The sequence below is a fragment of the Oreochromis niloticus genome, linkage group LG15 (genome assembly GCF_001858045.2).
Source record: "Oreochromis niloticus isolate F11D_XX linkage group LG15, O_niloticus_UMD_NMBU, whole genome shotgun sequence".
Classification (NCBI taxonomy): domain Eukaryota; kingdom Metazoa; phylum Chordata; class Actinopteri; order Cichliformes; family Cichlidae; genus Oreochromis; species Oreochromis niloticus.
In genome coordinates this window covers 1,914,555-1,934,031 of record NC_031980.2, presented here as the reverse complement: position 1 = coordinate 1,934,031, position 19,477 = coordinate 1,914,555, and the positions used below count along the sequence as shown (strand labels likewise).

General features: G+C 41.0%; 1 protein-coding gene across 2 annotated transcripts; it reads right to left on the bottom strand.

Annotated features, from left to right (window-relative positions):
• Positions 1–493: 493 nt before the first annotated feature.
• Positions 494–4,508, bottom strand: LOC100705662 (protein FAM177A1). Of its 2 annotated transcripts, none has more exons than XM_005449817.4 (5): positions 4,348–4,508; positions 3,865–4,077; positions 3,704–3,770; positions 1,767–1,864; positions 494–1,687 (listed from the first exon to the last, which is right to left on the bottom strand). In XM_005449817.4, exons 1-5 carry the CDS (start codon positions 4,414–4,416, stop codon positions 1,466–1,468), a joined length of 669 nt encoding a protein of 222 aa, XP_005449874.1. In that variant the 5' UTR covers positions 4,417–4,508; the 3' UTR covers positions 494–1,465. The 2 variants fall into 2 exon arrangements, with proteins under 2 accessions (XP_005449874.1, XP_005449875.1); XM_005449818.4 differs by having other exon boundaries at positions 3,871–4,077.
• Between the last annotated feature and the right edge of the window lie 14,969 nt (positions 4,509–19,477).

The window sequence follows — 19,477 nt, the reverse complement described above, 5'->3', positions numbered from 1 at the left end:
TTGAATGACTGTAATGTGCTAAAGCTGTGGTTTGGTATTGAATTGGTTTGAAATATTATCAGACGGATATTCGTGCCACCCTCTTAGTAGTTCTGCAGTGTAACCTGCTGCCAACCCTACCAGTTTCGTATACATTTCCCACCTCTGAGCTGACCTAAGCCTGCGTTACTGTTGTTTATGTCATCAGAATGACTGCAGAGGAGGCCGTTCATGACCACAGAAACCTCCTCTGGCCTGAGAATGGGCACATTGTGCTGCGAGCGGACAGGGTCTGTGACCTCAGAGCGGTCTGCATACACAATGACACAGGCTCTTTGTCAGAACTGACAAAGCCAATCGCTCATGTCGCTCGCGCTGTAGCCGCGCTCTGAGCCTTTAAAGGACACGAATCAGCAGCGCTGCCAACATCGACTTTTAAAATGAAAGCTGTCTCTATTAATCTTGTTTGTGTTTGCTGTCCTGAAGTAAAAAAAAACTTCCACACAGACGAGTCTAAAAGTCAGACAATAAATTTATTAAGTTTATCATGTAAAACAATAGAAAAATCCCAAAATTAAGTGCTCAGTCAGTTCAGTAAAATAAATACATAAATATAAAAATGGTAATAAAAACAGTTAGAAATAAGTCATTTTGCAGACTTAGTGTCACAATGCTCCCTGCCATTACCAAAGGCTTACGCGCCACATCTACTGTGTTCACATTTACAGCAGATGAGGCAGAAGAGCAACACGGATCAGCTAAACCTGTTTACACTGGTTTTTTAAATTAGATGTCAGTCCTGTGGTCCGTAGTTGTTCTGATAACCAGGACTAAATCTGCTCAGTGCTTCCACAGACATTAAACGTAATGCAAGCTTAACACACATCAACACAAAAACAGAGAACCAATCAGCGTGTGAGGGGGGTTAGGTCAGCTGTTTGGTGCAGTCTGGTGCTCCAAGAACGACCCGGACAAAACTATAAAGCCTACGTGGAACACGTTATCCAGTGTAGAGTGCGCTCACTAAATTCAAAGCTGTTTTATGTCTGCGATGACAAGACGTGGCGCTGACTTGGCTGTATCGGTGATTTAGGCACAGTACCGGTGGAGGCACAAGGGAGCAACATTTAAGCTTCACTGTACACTGGATTAACTTATCAAAGTGGAAACCTGCTCTAAAAAGGGCAAACGATGGAAAGAAAACTGTGTTAGCAGTTGGCACGTAACATTTTCCCCAATCTATATTTCTCTCTCTCGCTCTTTTTAACAATACACCTCTTGTTAATTTGAATTTATTCAAAGATCAAAATATGCTACCATGTTATCCAGGAGTTAATTCCTGCACTGTTGCACCTCTGCTGTCACCGCCATTCGACCACAAAGCAGCAGTGCCGCCCATCTAAAGCTGTGCTGTACACAAACCAAGACAGTGTTCCTTCTTTAAAAAACAGACACCGGGAGGAAATTCTCCTTCTTCCAGGGATGGTTAGGTTGCTGTCACGATGGCAGGGACTCGGATGGTGCTCGGAGCTGCCTGATTTTCATTCTCCATCTGATAGGTGACATCAGGGCGAGCGGTCGCCGCCTCCTCCTCCTCCACGCGGTCTGTCACAGTGATCGGCTCGTCCACCTCTTCCCGGGATCGTAGCTGTTCAAAGGATCTCTCAGCTTCTTCTGACAGACGGTTTTCCTCTTTCTCTTCCTCCCTCTGACCAAATGACACAAACATATTTTTAACTTGCACTGAATGATCATGAACATTGTCTCTGAATTAGACAGCTTCCTACCTCTTTCTTTATCCTGTAGTATTCATCAATGGCGTACTGATATTTGGCTGATGTTATCCCAAACAGGGAGGCCATCCTCTCCCCGAGGTAGTCGCAAGCTGTGGAAACAAAACGAATACGTGATTACAAAATACAAGCTGATTAAATCTTGAAAAGTCACGCAGCAGTGAGTCAGGTTTTAAGTGTTAGCCAGCTTTGGTCGGCCATTCACAGCTGGCTGTCAGCTTCATCATGCGGTGACCTCCAGCTGGCACGTCGCACAGTTTGCAGCTGAGTGCAAATTGGCTAAGATGAGAATTAGCACCTCCGAGTCAGAGGTCACGGTCCTGTCAAACTGCCCGACGACAGCCGCCTCAAGTGAAAGAGTTCAAGAACCTCACAAGCAGGGGGTGGAGGGATGAAAAGGAGGGTTGGCAGGTTGATGGTGATGCTGACGCTGTACCTGCCATTGTGATAAAACTGGACTGTGTAAGACCCGCCCCTCCTACATCACTGGACAGTGTTGTGACAAGAGCGTTCGCTCTTCAGTCGTGAATGTGGTTTTTCCTACACCAGAACGCAAAGCAAGCTTCTTTTATTTCCATCCAGGTTTTTGGTCCAACTGTCGCAGCATCTCTCTCTGATCTGAAAAAACATCAACACTGCGTAGTACTGCGATATTTTGCATGCGTATATTGTATTGACAGAGGAGCACCAAATACAGATATCTTATTAAATAAATGTAAATACTACGAAGAACAGTGCTTTTCTCATGCACCACCATCCTGACATAATGTTAGCCGAGCCACTGAAACACCATCCTACACTGGACACACTTAGCTTGACAAAGCTACCTCCTAATTCAGAGCTCTGTCTCTCGCTATCTATTAATTTTTGACATTCTGCAGCCGAGTGCACGTTGTGGCGATTAAATGATTGCGCAGAGTTTGAAGGTGTTGCTTTGATGACAAGGTGAGGTAACTGCTGTATTATGATAAACAGATTGCATTTCACTGCCAACTTGACACCATAAATCACAGAGTGATAGCAGACTGACTCCATCGTATGGCAACATTTATGGCAGGTGTAGCGACAGTGTTGGCGTACTTGACAATCTCATTTTGTATCAAAAGAAAAAAACAAACTGGAGCAAAGGATACAGGCGACTGACGAATGACGTGATGGCTAATATAACAGAAGGTTACCCAATATCCACTAACAGTCAGATGCTAGCTACAGCGTCATTTGAAATAAGCGAGTAGCATCATGTGTGCAGACACTGAGGCGGAGCCAGGGCATGTTGTAGAGACTATGGCTCTCAGACAGGTTAGGAAGGCCTCAGTGTCCTGCCTGAAATACTGGATGTGGGGAAGACTGCTAAATAAAATGGATGGGCAGCCAGGTTTAAAGCAGGTTTAAATCAATTTATACAATCTGGGTTTAAAAACTGATGCTTGATGCTTGTTCTGTAACACTGTGGCGGTGAAACACATCTATAATGACACGCTACTGGGTGAAAATGATGACATCCAAATACTGCAGTAAATTGTGTAAAAACTCTATGTTTTATTTTTTATCAAGACTTCTTCTTTCATGACAACTTTAAATTGTGGCAGAACATCCATAATTGAGTATTAGGACTAAAATTTTACATTTATGAATAACCAAGTTAAGTAACCGCATCCTGGAGGTGATCTGAACCTGAGCAGACCAAAACCAATAATCTCCTAAAATTAAAATATACATGCAAATCACTGTTTTTTTTTTTATTTCTGTCAGAAATAAAAGGTAAATATTATCAGCAATATTATCACTTTTCCAGTTTCTATTAAACCTCTGCAACATTTCCTAAAATAAGAATAATAAGAAAAATAAAATGACATATGCAAATATATAAAGTCAGATGTGTACTAAAGAGTTTAATAAAGCATATGTAAAATAAATGTTACTACACAAACCTGAGATGGTGGACGTAGCCGCTCTCCACATATGGAACCAGAAGTAAGGCCCCCAGGTCATCTTTGACTGCAGCACGAATCAAATGTAACAGTTACTTAAGAACAAAAAGAGATGACACAGTTTCTGTCATCAAATCTACTGTCCGCTCGCTGGTCCTCACCCTCACCGCATCGACCGGGGAGGACAGCAGGTCCTTCCTCTCCTGCTCCTTCTCCTCTCCATCCTCCTCCTCGTCGGTGCTGTACTCCTCCATCGTCTCACCACTGGAAAAATGGATGATCCGCCGGGGTGTCTTCTCCTTCTGCTGCACTCCTTTATCCAGCTCCTCCAGCTCCACACTCTCAAAGTCGTTGGGAGGGTTTGGACTCTGATTCTGGGGAGAGATAATAAGGAAGCAGAGATATTCAGACTATTCAGTCAGTGCAATAAGAGAAACCAGGAGCTGGGAGGTGCCTTTGTGAACACACACACATCACAAACAAACAAAAACGACAAATATCTGTGCATTTGCAGAGTAACATCTTCACCAAGGACCATGACACAGCTGACAAGTGACAACAAGCTACACTTTCATCATTAGCAAGGCTCTGCTATCACTTCGCTAACGGCGGTAATTATAGAGGCGAGACTAGCGACTACCGACCGGCCGCACGTCCATGTTCCGTCCTATCGACACATTAACGTTGGTGAGATAGAGGGATATATCGGCCATTGTTGCGTCTTCTTTGTATCTCGGGATGCTGCGCCCACAGCAACGTCGCCCCTCCGTACGGCCCGGCCCGGAAGTGCCGTCACCCGCCTCGTGCGCGTAACGGTCACGACGCTTTTCACGATAAATATCAAAATAAAATATAAATTCATAAAAATAAAATAAAAGGAGTCTTAACTGTTTGACAATCAGATATGTAAATATCCTGAAATCTTTTTGTAAATTATTATCAGACTTCTTATGTGTTTGTTATGATTTATTTTATTTATATTGAATGTGTGTGTGTGTGTTTTTTTTTAACATTTCATTTATAGTTTCGGTGTAACATTATAAAATATATACATTACAACTACATGTTATTTTCACAAAACCAATAAGTATGAAAAATAGGCCGAGGCTTTTCCCGCTGCTACATGCAGCAGCAGAGAAATCACAGGATTGAAATAAAGGCGACTGTGATGAAGTTTCAGGTCCTGGTTTTGTTTTCAGTGTCACGGAAACCTGAAAAGTGCAGAGCTGTCATTAAATTGGGATATCCGTGGACTATGCCAAACATAAATTGATAAATATCAACCTAAATATCCAGGGGACCGATCAAACACATGTCAACGAGGAAGGCTTTTTAAAGTTTTTATTTTATTTTAGACAAATATTGTACGGTGTGTGTTAATATCCAAATCACATTTGCACTGTACTATAGTAAGTTTGCATTATTTACAGTTATACATAAATACATACATTTGATCTCCTATTTAAATTTCTGCTGACTGGCTGTCCCTCACAGTGTTTATCAGCCACGCTGGTGGGACATCTGTGCTCACAGGCAGAGACGCGTGCCCAAGATGGCCATATTAGGGATATTCACTCCCACTGACATTATCGAGCCAAGAGTAGAAGAAACAGTCTGAGAATTTAGATCACGCTGGGTTTTAGGCTCACAGGCATACACTGACCTCTTACACTGTTTATGACATAAAAGAGACAAACGAAAAGCACAATTGGTCCCGTTTGAACTCACATCCCATTTAAAGCCTTGACACGACCACAGACCATAGTGTTCTTTTTTCCAATCCTGGAATCAAAAGAATTAGTTCAGGTAATCACAGGCAGTGGTAGAAGAGAAAATGTCCATAATATAGGACTAAATCTCAGCTATAGTTAAGAGAAAAAGAACATTAAAAAAGCTTTAAACTAATGTTAACCCACGGTTTAACCATGAATGAATTATTGAACAGCCTGCTGGAATATTCCAAGAGGCAAAAAATCCGTTAAAGTGGCTGTAACATTTCATTTTGAAACTTATTTCATGTATAAGTACATTATTATGGCCTATTATTGTAAATTATCTATATTATTACCCTGCTGTGCAAAAGTCCCAGCCCAACTGTATTTAAAACAAATGTTTTGCTGGGAACATAAGAACCAGCTACAGTGATTTATTGAAATTTGTTTGTACAATTCTAAAAAGCTTGAAAGTCAATAGTTGGTAAGACCACCTTTATTCTTCATCCTGAACTCTCTTAGTCAAGGTTTCGTGTAATTTAGGTAGTCTTCAGGACTAGTTCTCCAGGCTTCTTGAAGGACATTCAAAGATCTTCTTTGGATGTTGGCTGCTCTTTGAGGACCCCACGCTGCTTCAGTAATGATAAGATCTGAGTTCTGAGGAGGCCGATCCATGACTGATAGTTTTCCATTGTGTGGATTTTCTATCCAGGTATGATTTTACTGCATTGACAGTGTGTTTGAGATCATTGTCATGATACAAAATGAAGCCATCTGCAATCAGATGCTCTCCTGATGGTGCTGCATGATGGATCAAAATGTGACTGTACCTTTCTGGGATCATACGTCCATCAAATTTGACAAAATTCCCAACACTACTGGCTGAGGCGCAGTCTCAGACCACGACAGAGCCTATACCGTGGTTTACAGATGGCTGTAGGCACTCAGTGTTGTACCTCTCGGCTGACCTCCTCTGGACATACTGATGACAATTTGAACCAAAAATGTCAAATTTGGATTCATCACTGCATTGCCACTCATTTTCAGTCTAGTTTTTGTGTATCTTGACATACACTCACCCCTTTGTCCCAGTTAACAATGGCCTCTTGACAGCCACCTTTCCACTGAGCCCATAAGGCTTCAGTGAACAGTAGATGGATAAAGTCTGCTGTAGATAGTTTTCTTTAAGCCTGACACTTCTTCTTTTGTCCCCCACCTGTCCTCCACACCATGCAGAAATGTTTCAAGTTTTCAGTTAATAGCTCTTTGACTGTGGGAAAAATACTATTTTATGTCTGTCAAACAGTTTTATCTTTGGCATTTTTCAATGACTTTGGAAAAAATGAAAACAAATGACTTGTTTTTGTTACAGTAACATAGCTACAATTTAAAATTCTTCACTAAGTTCTCTTTTATGTGTAGAAACAATGCTGGTTCATTCCTTGAGTTAGGCGGCTTTTTAATGCTTGAATGATTCACAGGTCAGTGGCAGTGGCTTACAAACAAAAAGACATTCCTCTGAAAATGATCGCGTACCAGGAGTGGACTAAAAATGTGTTAAAAAACAGCCAATATCCAAAGAAAAACTTTGAAAGACCTTCAGAAAGCCTCAAGAATTATTTACCACGAGCACTTTAACAATAACCCAAAAGTCTGTGTCTTTGCAAGAAAAAATATAAAGACATGACTGGTGGCATCTGCACAGTACTTTACATTGGTGGCACTTTGAATACGATTAATATCTGATAGAACTCTGATTGCAGGACTGCATCATCTCTGCTTGTGATTGGTCCCACTCATGAAATTACATTTTTATCCAGTAGATGTCAGTAGACATTCATCCAACTCTCTGAGGCAGCTGTGCAATTGAATGGGTAGTGAATTATTTGGGTCTGGGTGCCAATTTATACAAATCATGAGCAGGAACCTGAATATCTGCACATCGAATAATCACTCATGCTGTTTAGTCACGAATTCTCTCCCTGGGTAGCTGAAAAAAGAAATCACTTCAACAGGAAGGATTTGCTCAGGGGGGCCAGCAGCCACTAACTCTCACAGCTATGATGTCATGAGATCTAAAAGCTAAAGTCACCCCATAAAAAATCCATGTCTGCCTCATTTTGTGACTTCACAAAAATGTTTGCTTGAGGTCGGCATGAGGAAATCAGCTTCATTTAAAAACTGTTTTATTAGTTCTGAGCCAAAATAGACTACCTCATATCTAGAAAGTCCCTCGATCCTCTCACGCTAAGGTTCTTTTAACATCATCCTCCTTTTCTGTGGATATTGCTTTTGCACTCTCCCGGGATTCACAGCTTTACCTCTTCCCACCTAGTTTGCTTGAAATAGAGCAAATCATAAATTGTCTTGCTGTTTTTCATTTGTTCAGTCTTGTTTCCCATTAACAGCGGACAATAGCACTTAAACAGGCCATTTGTAATCTGTCACACGATTACTCAGGTCGGCTGCTGGAAATCGGATAAAACATTGTGGAAAATTATGGATCTTTGGAAAAGGTCACTGCTATTAGAAGTTGTTACATATTGTTTCACTGCAGATCCAAGAATCTGCTACCACAATAAGGATTTTTGTATTATACCTGCTCCAATAAAGCACTAATTAACAGAGGTGGGGGGATCAGTCCAAATATCGATAGTATTGATACCTACGCTGGCATTGGTATCTGACTGATACTAGCAGAATAGGATACTTTGTTTCTGTCCTTCAAGCTCAGTAAACAGCACACTGAATTGTGCTAAATTATTCTTATTGTTGGAAATGAAAATTTACGACTTTCACATGCAGCATGGAGTATGTCGAACCTTTTTGTGTTGACCGTCACGTTTTGTTTTATTTATAGCTTATAGCACATTTGGACAACATAAGCTGGACACATTTACATTTCAGGGCTCCAAAAAACCCAGTTTCAAAATTAACAAACTCTAAAAGGTGTGTTTCATTGTGTAAACTAATTATTATGAAAAGTAAAGATCTCACTAAAATGTGTCCAGAATTTGCAAATTAATAATGATTCATCTCATGACACTCATCTCCCCACATAAGCTGTATAAGCTCTTTAAAGTATCAGCAAGACGGGATCTGTGTTTAGAGCAAAATTTGCATTACTGAACAGCACTACTTATTAAATAAGTAGGTACAGTTTAAAAGTTATTTTCTTTTTTTTTACTTTGTCTTTAAAACTTGACAGAGATCGAGGCTTTGGATTTTGTACAGAGAGAGCACTTTTTTGACTGGATCCTCACCTTAAATTGTCCTCTCCAGGATTCAGTTGGAAGTGGCATGAAATCACCTGTGTCAGGCTGGCTGGGGAGCTGTTGTTTCATGCAGATCTGATTTGATTGGCTCGTGCTCCACTCCTGCCGGGAGCCAACACCGAGAGGGTAAACAGTCCCGGATTTGATTCAGCTGCACCAAATAAGGTGTTAAAAAAACAGCAGCCAAATAACAACCTGGGTTTGTGGATGTGTTCACCTTTTCTGGCTTTGAGAGAAGCTGTTCGCGCTTTAAATAAGGACTCACTGATTTGACTTCCTGGACTGTCTAAGAGCATATTTATGAAATCAGTTCCAGTATAATGGCAGATATTAGGACTGCACCGAGCTATTATTCCTAAACCCTGAGCAAAGTTTATTCAGGTGTTCCGAGCAAACTCTGTGGAAATGATGTGTGTGTGCAGGACAATCCTGTGCTCTGCGCTGCACAGTATGTGTGCTCCTTGCTAAGGAGTGCATTGTCTCAGCTTTTCATGATGGCATCCATATTATGGCATGCTCTCTCTCAGCGATGTCCCTTTTACACCCGGAGTGATATGAGCTCTGCTGTCGAGATGAATCATCCCTCTCGCTGGCCCATTGCTTCCAGATAGTTATAGCTTTATACGGCCTCGCGCATACCTTTCATTGAGGTTGTAGGAGTGCCGTTAACAGCTCTGCAAAACACGGGAACAGACAAGGGAGGGTCCTGAGAGGTGATAATTCAACCAAGACAGCTGAAATAAAAATACGCTGTCTGACACATGGTTACGTGGCAGAAATGGCTTAAATCCACATGTAGAGTCTGGCTCACTGTTGGGACACTCCAAACTCTGACGTTAACAGCACATTCAGACTCTTACTTTTAGATTACTTAGGCTTCTTTTATTCACTAAAGACAGCATAAACACTCCACAGTCCGTGTACCAAGTAGTGAGTGGCCAGACTCACACTTACATGCCAGGCCCAAAATCTCTATTAAAGCTGCCCTACCATCTAACAATGGAAGTAAATGAAACGGCACCTGTAAGCCTCAGAAATATATTTGGAAACCATTCTTTATTTAACACAGTTACACTTTTTAAAACTGGTATCTGAATTATTCCATAATTTAACCTCAGCAACACAAATGGATCTCCTTTTAACCCCCTTCTGTTTTCTAGCTTTTTGCACAGTGACACTATAAATACCCCGCTGCAATCATCTGTGCTCCCCTGGTTTGAAAATCATAAAAGGAAAACAGAAAAAACTACTTTTGTACATTTTTGTAGGAGTGACTTTGATTTTGTTTGGAAAATTATTTGCACTATATTAAATAAACCAGTCAATAATAATTATAATACATAGTGTAGGAGCTCAATACAACAACGGCCTCATTAATATGGCTCCTTTTTGGGTTTTTGCAGTAAGTTGCAGCAGTTTTAAAGGTTGATCTCCAAACTTCTACACGGTGACAAATGTAAGGATGAGTTTAAAGATTCACTCGACTGAGACCGAACTGTTGTTTCATGTGAATTTATGATTGGTCAACGCTTAAAAATGTTACTGCATGACCTGGATTTTAAGCTAAAAGACCCTTTATATATAGTTTTGTTTTTGGGCTCCTGAACCTTCGAGTATCTGTATGTGAGAGAAGACTATAATAATATCACTTTGTCATTGTTGATGTTTAGTATGTGAGGCAGGTGGCGGAAGGGTAGGTAAGCCGTTTCCATGTTCTCAAGCCTCAGATTTAAAGATATAAAAATGACATTATTAGGGAATTCTGAATTATTCTTGCTTAGCATATATGTCATGTTTCATAATAATAAAACCAACCTTTATATGCCTTGTTGTTAAGAGAAATGTCTGCTCAATAAGTTGCTTATGTATACAGGACCACTTTGTGTCTCCCTTTTATATTTTATATTCTCCTTCCTATAAGAGCTGTGTAACACCCAGATTTCTCATCTGTGGGATAATAAAGATTTATTCTATTCTATTCTATTCTAATCATGTGACTGCACTACTTTAAAAAAAACTGGGCTGTGATAAATAGACTGTTCATTTTGGATGTTTCATATCATTTTTCTGATTTTTTTGACATTATTTAAAGACCACCAGAGGAGTAAGCTTGGAAAGGGATGTGATAGTCTTCACAGCTTTGAATGTTACGCTGTGATTTCAATAAGAATACCAGGCTGTGGTTTCTGACAGTGAAAAGTATGAGTAGCAGGCCTGATGCTCTTTTATTTTATTTCTGCCATTGTCTAATGTTAACTTGTTATTTGTCAGCTTAGCATGAGGATTCATATTTTGAAATGTGATGCGCGCCACAGTCATCACCCATGTGGTGTGTAGCCGCCAGTGCTAGGCTAACCTTTCAGCATCTTTTACCACTAAAGTAGAAGGTACATGAATAGCTCATATTTAGATGCATTTGTCCATTTACATTTACTGTGAAGCAATATGATGATTTTCTCTCTCTTTTTTTTAGTCTAGAAGTCTTAGTACATCACAAAAAGCTCTTTTTGATATTTATCTGCCATTATGGAAAGTTTTCTGGGGCTCAGTGAGTCAGAAACTGACCAGTGTTCCTTTATCCATCAGTTCTGGTTATATACTTATAAAGGCACTGCAGCAGAAACGTAGCCACCTTCTGAAAGGAAAAATATTTCATGAGTCTTTTCAGTCTGCTTTGACGCTCCATTCCCTTCACTAATGACAGTCACAGCAGTCAGCCAGCGAATGAATCACTCACTTTTCTTCAGCTCGCATTAACTCCTCGCTCATTGTCACACTTTAACAAATGTCTTAGCACCTCCCCGGCAGTTATTGTGCTCTGCCCGTATTTCAGCTCAAGGTTAGCCGCAATGAAAGGCTGAAGTAGTGAACGGTGACATTCCCTGTCATACAGCCGAACTCCTCCTTCCCACTGGATATAATACTAATCAACCACCAGAGTTATGTCCAAGAAATAATCCCTTCTTGTCTGTGAAAAAGGGAATTAAAAGATGTACTCAAAACTTCTGTAGCCATACGAGACACACAGTCCAACTCAAGCATGCAGTAAGCTTAATTCTGTGTGACCGCAATGCAGTGTTAAGATTTATGAATACTGCTGTCGCCTCTGTCGAGCTTCTTATTCCTGCTCACAGCCGTTTATTGTGACACATTTATTTTAAGGTTTCTTATCATTTCTGAAACACAATCAATCACATAAATATTTGCACAGCACGATCGTTAGCACAGCTTCCTCCCAGCAAGAAGGTCCTGGGTTCAAATCCACCATCTGGCTTTTCTGTGGGAAATTTGTGTGTTCTCCAGGTACTATGGCTTCCTCCCACAGTCCAAAGGCATGCAGTTACTGGGGTTAGGTTAATTGGTGAATCCAAGAATGTGAATATGAATGGTTGTCTGCCTCTATGTGTTAGTCCTGCAATGGCCTGGTGACCTGTGCAGGGTGTACCCTCCCTCTCACCCTTTGGTAGTTGGGATAGCCTCTAGCCCGACCCATGACCCTGCAATGGATAAGCACAAGAAGAAGGAAATGGGATGAAATTTTAAAAAAAGGTTATCTTATAGAGGCAGAGTTTTTAAGAAGTAAAGATGGGCGGTTCACCAATCTGCAATTAACTCCACCTGGAAATTGTTGAACAATTTCAGAGTAACATTCCTCAATTTTAAATTATGAAAACTTTAATCTATAAAACACAACATCACTCAGAGTTTGAGAATGTGGAGGAATCTCTGTGGGAAAAACACACGGCTTCTCTGGACCAAATCTAATTTAAAATGGACCAAAGAGAAGTGGAAAACTGTTCTGTGGGCAGATAAATCCACATTTTAAGTTCTTTTTGGAAAGAGTGGACACCACATTCAGTGCCTGTGGAACTGGTAGCTTGCAAAAGGCACCAGTAATGCTGACAGTTATATACAGGTGTTAGAGGAACATATGTTCCCATTCAGATGATGTCTTTGTCATGGATGGGCCTTGGCTTTGCAGCAGAAAAGTCCAGGTGCTGAACTGACCTGCCTGCAGTGCAGCGCATTCACCAATTCAAAGCATTTGGATCATCATGAAACAAAATATGCAACAAAGACGACCCGGGACTGTAGAGCAGCTTAGAATAGAGATACGAATGGGACAATATTCCTCTCCCAGAAATTCACCAAATCCCGTTTACAGACTGTTAAATAAGGGGGGATGCTACACTGTGGTGTTAGTAATATTTTTCATACAATGGTCCATTATATGAAGTTTAAACATGTGACGTTTAAACATGTTTTCTATGCTCTATTCTGAATAAAATACGGATTTACAAGATTTATTGCTTTCCATTTTTATTCACATTTTTCACAGCATCTCAACTATTTTGGAATTGGGACGTATGTTAGGTATGATATTTAAGCAAAGCACCATGCTGGTACTAAAATACTGTTAGGGGGTATCAGCAACCAGCTTACCACATGACGAAACAGCATATGACTAAGGCACCAAATGCTCCCAAGGCATCTGGAATGCTATTCGGAGCATTTTATGCTTTCTGGTGTGTTGTTTCACATCATGCATTTGGGGCAAATGACATTCCTAGCCCTATTCTGAACCCTTGCATGTCATGTAACACTGTGAAAAGTGATAAATGTGCAGATATAAGACAAAAAACACCGGAAGAGGTGCAAAATTTGCTTTTTCCATAAGCGTATATTATCCACCGAATAACGGACTACAAAACTGTGTGATGACACGTCAAAAAGTAATCCACCCAGACCATCTTCCATTGTGTCCTGGTTGTTTGTGGTCTAAAGAAAAATAAGAGGCCCAAGTGAGCTGAGAGTGCTCGGTGAACAGAAATGCTTTCCTTCTTCTCGGCCTGAGTAACATTATTAAAAATAAAAGCAAACAATTATTTAAACATCAGCTGGAATCGCATACGACAGCCGCTTATTAAACATTTGCAGCTTTGATCACACTGGGGCTCCTGCTAAAAACTGCTACTTTTTTTAAATGTATTTTTTTGCTTTAATGGGATCATTTACAGCAAATATGTTACAGATTTGTACTTCACAGCACAGTCACATCTGCAGTTTGCGTCATGCTTTTGTAGGTGGATACAGTTCCAAAGTTATAAATGAACTCAGGTACATGCAGATCTGTGTTTAAAACATGTGTTAAACTGTAGAGATAGATTAAGGATATCGTGACCATCCATAAATAGCATTGTTGAGGAGTCTATGGCATAAAATACAATGAGATAATTAGAAAGAAAATATTAAATAATTCTGATAATTCTGGGCGTGAAATGTATCCACAGCTGCCTGCACTTCTTTCCTATTTACTAGATTATGTATCATAGTAAATATGAGTGATATAGCATATAAAGCACATGAGTGACTGAAGTGGGAGGACAGTGTGAGCGCAGCCACAGGAAGTTTGTGTGAAAAAAACTACAGATGACAGTCTACAACGTGCACATTAGTCACTAGTCAGTCAGTCATTAACATAATCATTATTCAAAGAAAAACAAACAAACATGTTAACCTCTTGATCATTTAATCAGTGCAGTGCCCCGTACTGTTTCAGTACTGCTTTCAAGCTGTATGTGTTGCTCGTCTGCTTCTAAATGTTAAAAAACAGAAGGCTCCGAGGACGATGGCTAACTGATATGTAACACTAGCACGCGGCTTGTGGTGAGGGGTAGCTGGCAGCAGCTTTCAGACAGCTTACCATCTCTGCTGCGATGCCACTTGGCAACTTGCAACTTCTGTATTTTGAATGCGTGGCTCCGGGCTTCCTCCAATCCTACCAGCATGTGCGCACCACAGGTATCCACGCCAGCTCATCAGAGCTAAACACACCGGTGGGGCGCTCAAGGACGGCGTTTAGCTACATTAACATGATCACTACCTTAGATGAGCACCTAAATGTCCTTAAAGCTACTTAGGAACAAGGACACTTGTTCACTCAAGATCTTGCTTGAGAATGAGCAATTTAGCAATTAGCAATTTTTCCAAATGTAAATGTGGTTGATAGCACTTGGCTAGCAGTCCAAATATAAATGCTGCCTGAAAAAGGTCCCGCAGCTTTATCACGATACACAGGGCAATATTTAACTCTCTGCTTTATGTTAAAGGCAAACAAGCATAGCTATTAGAATCAGCATAATTAAAGCTCGACAGTGCACATTATCATAACAGTACGCTAATAGGACCTCTAAAAGAGCTTACATCAGAGTAGCATATGACAAGCAGCAGGTAGGCGCCGCGCAGGCAGGTCTGACTTTCTGTAATACAAAAGCACAAAGGAAATGAGGCAGCATCTCTTCAGTGAGAGAGAGGGAGAGAATATTAAATACTATTTCACGGGATATTTGGGCACCAGCTGTGCTGATAAAAAAGGCTTTCATTGCTTACTCTGCTTTTGGGTGGATTTTGCAAGCAGTGAAACCACAGCAGAATGAAAAGCTAGAAAGAGTATCACAGGGTTTATGTGCCTTTTACATTTTGGTGGCATTCGTGCTGCAGTAGATGCATTTGAATTGTTAATAGAGCGCAACCCATGATGCAAACCCTCCCAAAACATCCAACCAAGACACACAGGCGTGTTTTTTTTCATCTCTAAGTGTCTGTAATGAAGAAGTTTGGCTTAATCAACACCACCTAGTCTAAAGGAGGAAAAAAATAAGGCAGCATTTGTGTGTCCTAATCACTGCCTCTGACTCTCTGAGGTGTTTATCAGCTCTGATCCATCTTCCTCTGAGGGAAACTGCCTATCACAGAAATTCATTTCCCCATGTTTGCATTCTAAGTCCACACATCAAAACATCCAGTTAACTCAGGGCCTCGCTGTTTGTATGGGCATATTAATGCAGCTCATTACATCTGAATCAACAGAGCAAAAAGGCAAGGATATAAGATTATTCACTAAAAGCAGAACAGAAAAAAAAAGTACTCAGACCGAGAGAAACTTATTTGTGAGCTAAGGCACTCTGAATCATCTTTATGTGTTTGAAATATTTCCTAGTTCAAACACCTTAACTCAAAATACCTTTTAGGGCAAGCTTGAATACGTTTCATCTGTGCCCCAGGTGCTGAAGGAGTTGCTGGCATTACAGACATCAAGTGATAAATGTGAAACGTGCAATACGTTAAAAAGACATCACTGTCTGGTTGGAATGATTTGCAGCTTTAGAAAAGATCCAGACGCCATAAATATGAAAACAGAAAGCATGACAATAGGAATCTGTTCTAGCATGTTTTTCTTGTAGATGGTAGTGCTCAGTCAGCCAAACACATTTAGGAAGAGTCGATTTAGCCATGTAGACATGGTCAAGATGACCTGCTGAAGTTCAGAGCATCAGAACGAGGAAGAAAGGTGACTTTGGTTTAGGGACTTTGAATGTGGAGCGATCTGCTGGGATTTTCTCTCACAAACACCTCGAGGGTTTGCAGAGGAAATATCCAGTGAGCATTTTTCTGGTGCCAGGTCAAGAGAGAGTGGCTTGAATGCCGATAAGAAGGCAACAGTAAATCAAATAACCACTTGCTACATCCAAGGTATGCAGAACAGCAACTCTGAATGCACAGCACATGTCAAATCTTGAAACAGATGTGCTACAGCAGCAGAAGACACTGGGCTGTCACTCCTGTCAGCTAGGAACAAGAAACCGAGGCTACAATTCACACTGATTCACCAAAACTGCTGAAAAGAAGATTGGAAAAATGTTGCCTAGTCTGACGAGTCTCGATTTCTGCTGCTGCTGCTGGTGTGATAGCGAGGGGGATAGTTTCTTGGCACACTTTGGGGGCCTTAGTATCAACTGAACATTGTTTAAATGTTGCACCCGACTCGATAATTGTTGCTGACCATGTTCATCCCTTTAGACTGCTGTACCCATCTGCTGATGCCTGCTTCTAGCAGGATAACGCACAACGCCGCAAAGATCAAATCACCTCAAACTTCTTCCACAGTCACAGATCTCAAAGCAACAGAGCACCTGTTGGGAGATGTGGGAGAATAGCAGATTTGTATTATGGAAGTACAGCCAACAAATCTGCAGCAACCCTGACGAATATTTCCAGCACCTTTCTGAACCTTATTGAACGTTATTGAAGAATTAACAGTTGTGAAGGTGTACAGAGGTCTATCCCGATATTATCAATCTAGCACAAGTGTCCAGTGAGTGTTTGTATTATGTAAAAATGTACCTGATTATGTTAAAGCAGTGTACAAAATACATGGAAAGCAAACTGCATCATAGTTTGTCTATTTTAATCAAAGCGATGACGCGGCGTTAAAATTCCAGGCTTAAACACAGCTGTCACACGGGGACCAGTTGGGCTGTTTGTGTCCAGATGTACTCTCAGATCAGTTCACATGGTTGAGCTTCTGATATATTTATCTTGTGAGTTGTTGTCAGGGGAAGCAGAAAGCGCATCGTGTTGGAATTCATGAAATAAAGAAGATGAAGCAGTGACAGCGTGGCAGCTGAAAGCGATCGTGACGTCCATCGTGAAGTGAATTACACCGGCCTCATGCTGCTCTCGGCACTCGCTGTCTGCAGGTAAATCTATACTTTGCTTTAGGATATTTCAGTAGCACCGGCTTACACTCGCATATCTCTGTTTTTGTTCATGTGATGGTCGACAGCTGTTACAGTCTCCAGTACCCGTGTTCTTATAGATACTCATAGAGACATTAATGTTTATACAGTAGAGGTATTGTCACATGTATACAGGAAGACTTGAGAGCTCCCTCTAGTGGTCCCTAAAAAAAGATTTAAGGCAATTCTGCATTCTCTTCCCTTTTCAGACATAGAGCTTACGTCCATGTATTTTCTACACTCTGCTGTGTCCCTCGCTGCATCGCCAAAAAAAGAGAAAAACTAGGTAGACTCAAGAATAATTGATCCAAAATGCAGTGACAGCGCACTAACCTAAGCCTCAAGATTAATTTGGTCAATTAACAAGCAGCCTCTGTGGAAAAGAGCAGCAATGTAGTACAGATAATCTCGTAAAGTCATGCACCAACACCCTAAAACTGTTATTAATGAGAGAGGGTGATTCCCCAGCGCTCAGGTTTATTCAGATTCGCGTTTTTACGGACTTACTGATACGCTCAGGCGCTGAAACAGCAAAAAGACACCCCACTGGCTCTAAACGTCCCCAGAAACAGTTTAAACTGCGAGGACCTTTTTCTGACACCATTCTGCATTAATACATACGGCCAGACGCTTTTTCCTTGTAGGGCCCAACCATGACTGTTGCTGTGTCTTGACAACCCACATAGTTTAATCAGTTTCAAGCAGTTTTGGCCCTGCAGCCACTATGATACGATATCAGATGTTAGTCACCTGTGTTTGACAGCGCCTAGGGAGCAGTAAAAGCAGTAAAACTGTGTTGCAAGGCAGCCGTGTCTGTTTAGACAGATGTTTTGGCTGAAATATATACATGATGTGCCTGATGCCGTAAATGAAACCAATAGTGAAGTGACAAAATTTGCACTTCTTATAATGTTCAGTTGTTCAGACCTGCAGCAAAGCAATGCCGATTAACCATATTAAAATGACCAACTTTACAGTGTTATAGCAAGTTTATGGCTGGTACAACAACTGGTCTTTTATCAGCTTCCATGAATAGTTTAGCCCTTCATAATAACTACGGGGGTGTGGCTGCTTTGATTGACAGGTGTCCTAAGACAGTCGGCTGCTATTCCTGGCGTCACACTTTGTAAACAGCGGATATGTTTAGGAACTTTTAGGAACTGATAGTTTAGAAAGCTAACTTAAATAACCTGTTCAAATATGCAAGTTTCAAGCTCTACAAATCTATAATAGAACGTCTGCACACCCTCCCACGTACATAATTTTTTATTCAGTTACAGCATTTCAGTCTGTGTGAGCAAAAACTGTTTCCTCTGTGCACCTGTCATTGATTCAGATGTGCCGTTTCTTAAAAAATAAAAAATATATAGATTAAATATGCTGTTCTGACCATCTTTTATATACAGATGTCTACAGATAGGACTGTATGTGTGCTTTCAACACAGCTTTTATTTAGATTTTTTACTTTCTTATTGTTTCGTTACCACAAACACTGATTGGTGGCACGTTGCCATGCTTTATCACATTTCAGCTACAGCTAGCACAGGTAATCTTTCCTTTAGAAACTTTGGGGTTTTAAAACCATTGACTTATTCACTCGTCATTCTTTCATTTGCAAATCTGCTTCCCACTGTGTCAATATTTGCGCTTGGCATTAATGCGCTGCAGCTGCATGCTCGAGTATTAAACAGAGGATGGAAGTAGAGACAGAGAGGAAGAAATTCACAAACCACTCGCTGTTCTGCTTTCTGACATCTGCGCCTTCTGAGCTCTTCACAAATCAGAACAGGCTGCCTCCTCTTCCTCAGACAAGTCTGAAGATGATGCGCTGTCAGAACATCTATCAATAAAACACATTTCGCACACACGCACACATGCACACAACCTGACATAAAGATGAACGGCACACATCACTGTTTCCATCTTCTGCTCCGTATGGGACCCTACGGAGGGGCCTCCGCTGCAAAGAGGAGCCAAGTTCAGCTCACGCTGCTCTGTCATGACCATAAAAATTATTGATAATAACTTATATGACATGTCTGCGCTCAGAGGAGGAGTTCTGAGAGATGCTGGAAATTTGGTGAGAAAAATGCAAAAGAAAACTCAAAGCAGGTGAAAGCAGCGGTTTTATGGCTCGCGCCCTGAAGTAGGCATCCAAGGTTAAGACCGCCGTCTCCCAACATCCTTGAGATGCTGGGAGTGTGTCTG

Coding starts and splice junctions, on each gene's coding strand:
- LOC100705662 (XM_005449817.4), bottom strand. CDS start 4,416: ATGGCCGATATATCCCTCTATCTCACCAACGTTAATGTGTCGATAGGA. Junction 4,078..4,347: donor GGAACATGGACGTGCGGCCG/GTCGGTAGTCGC, acceptor ATCTCTCCCCAG/AATCAGAGTCCAAACCCTCC. Junction 1,688..1,766: donor ACTACAGGATAAAGAAAGAG/GTAGGAAGCTGT, acceptor TCATTTGGTCAG/AGGGAGGAAGAGAAAGAGGA.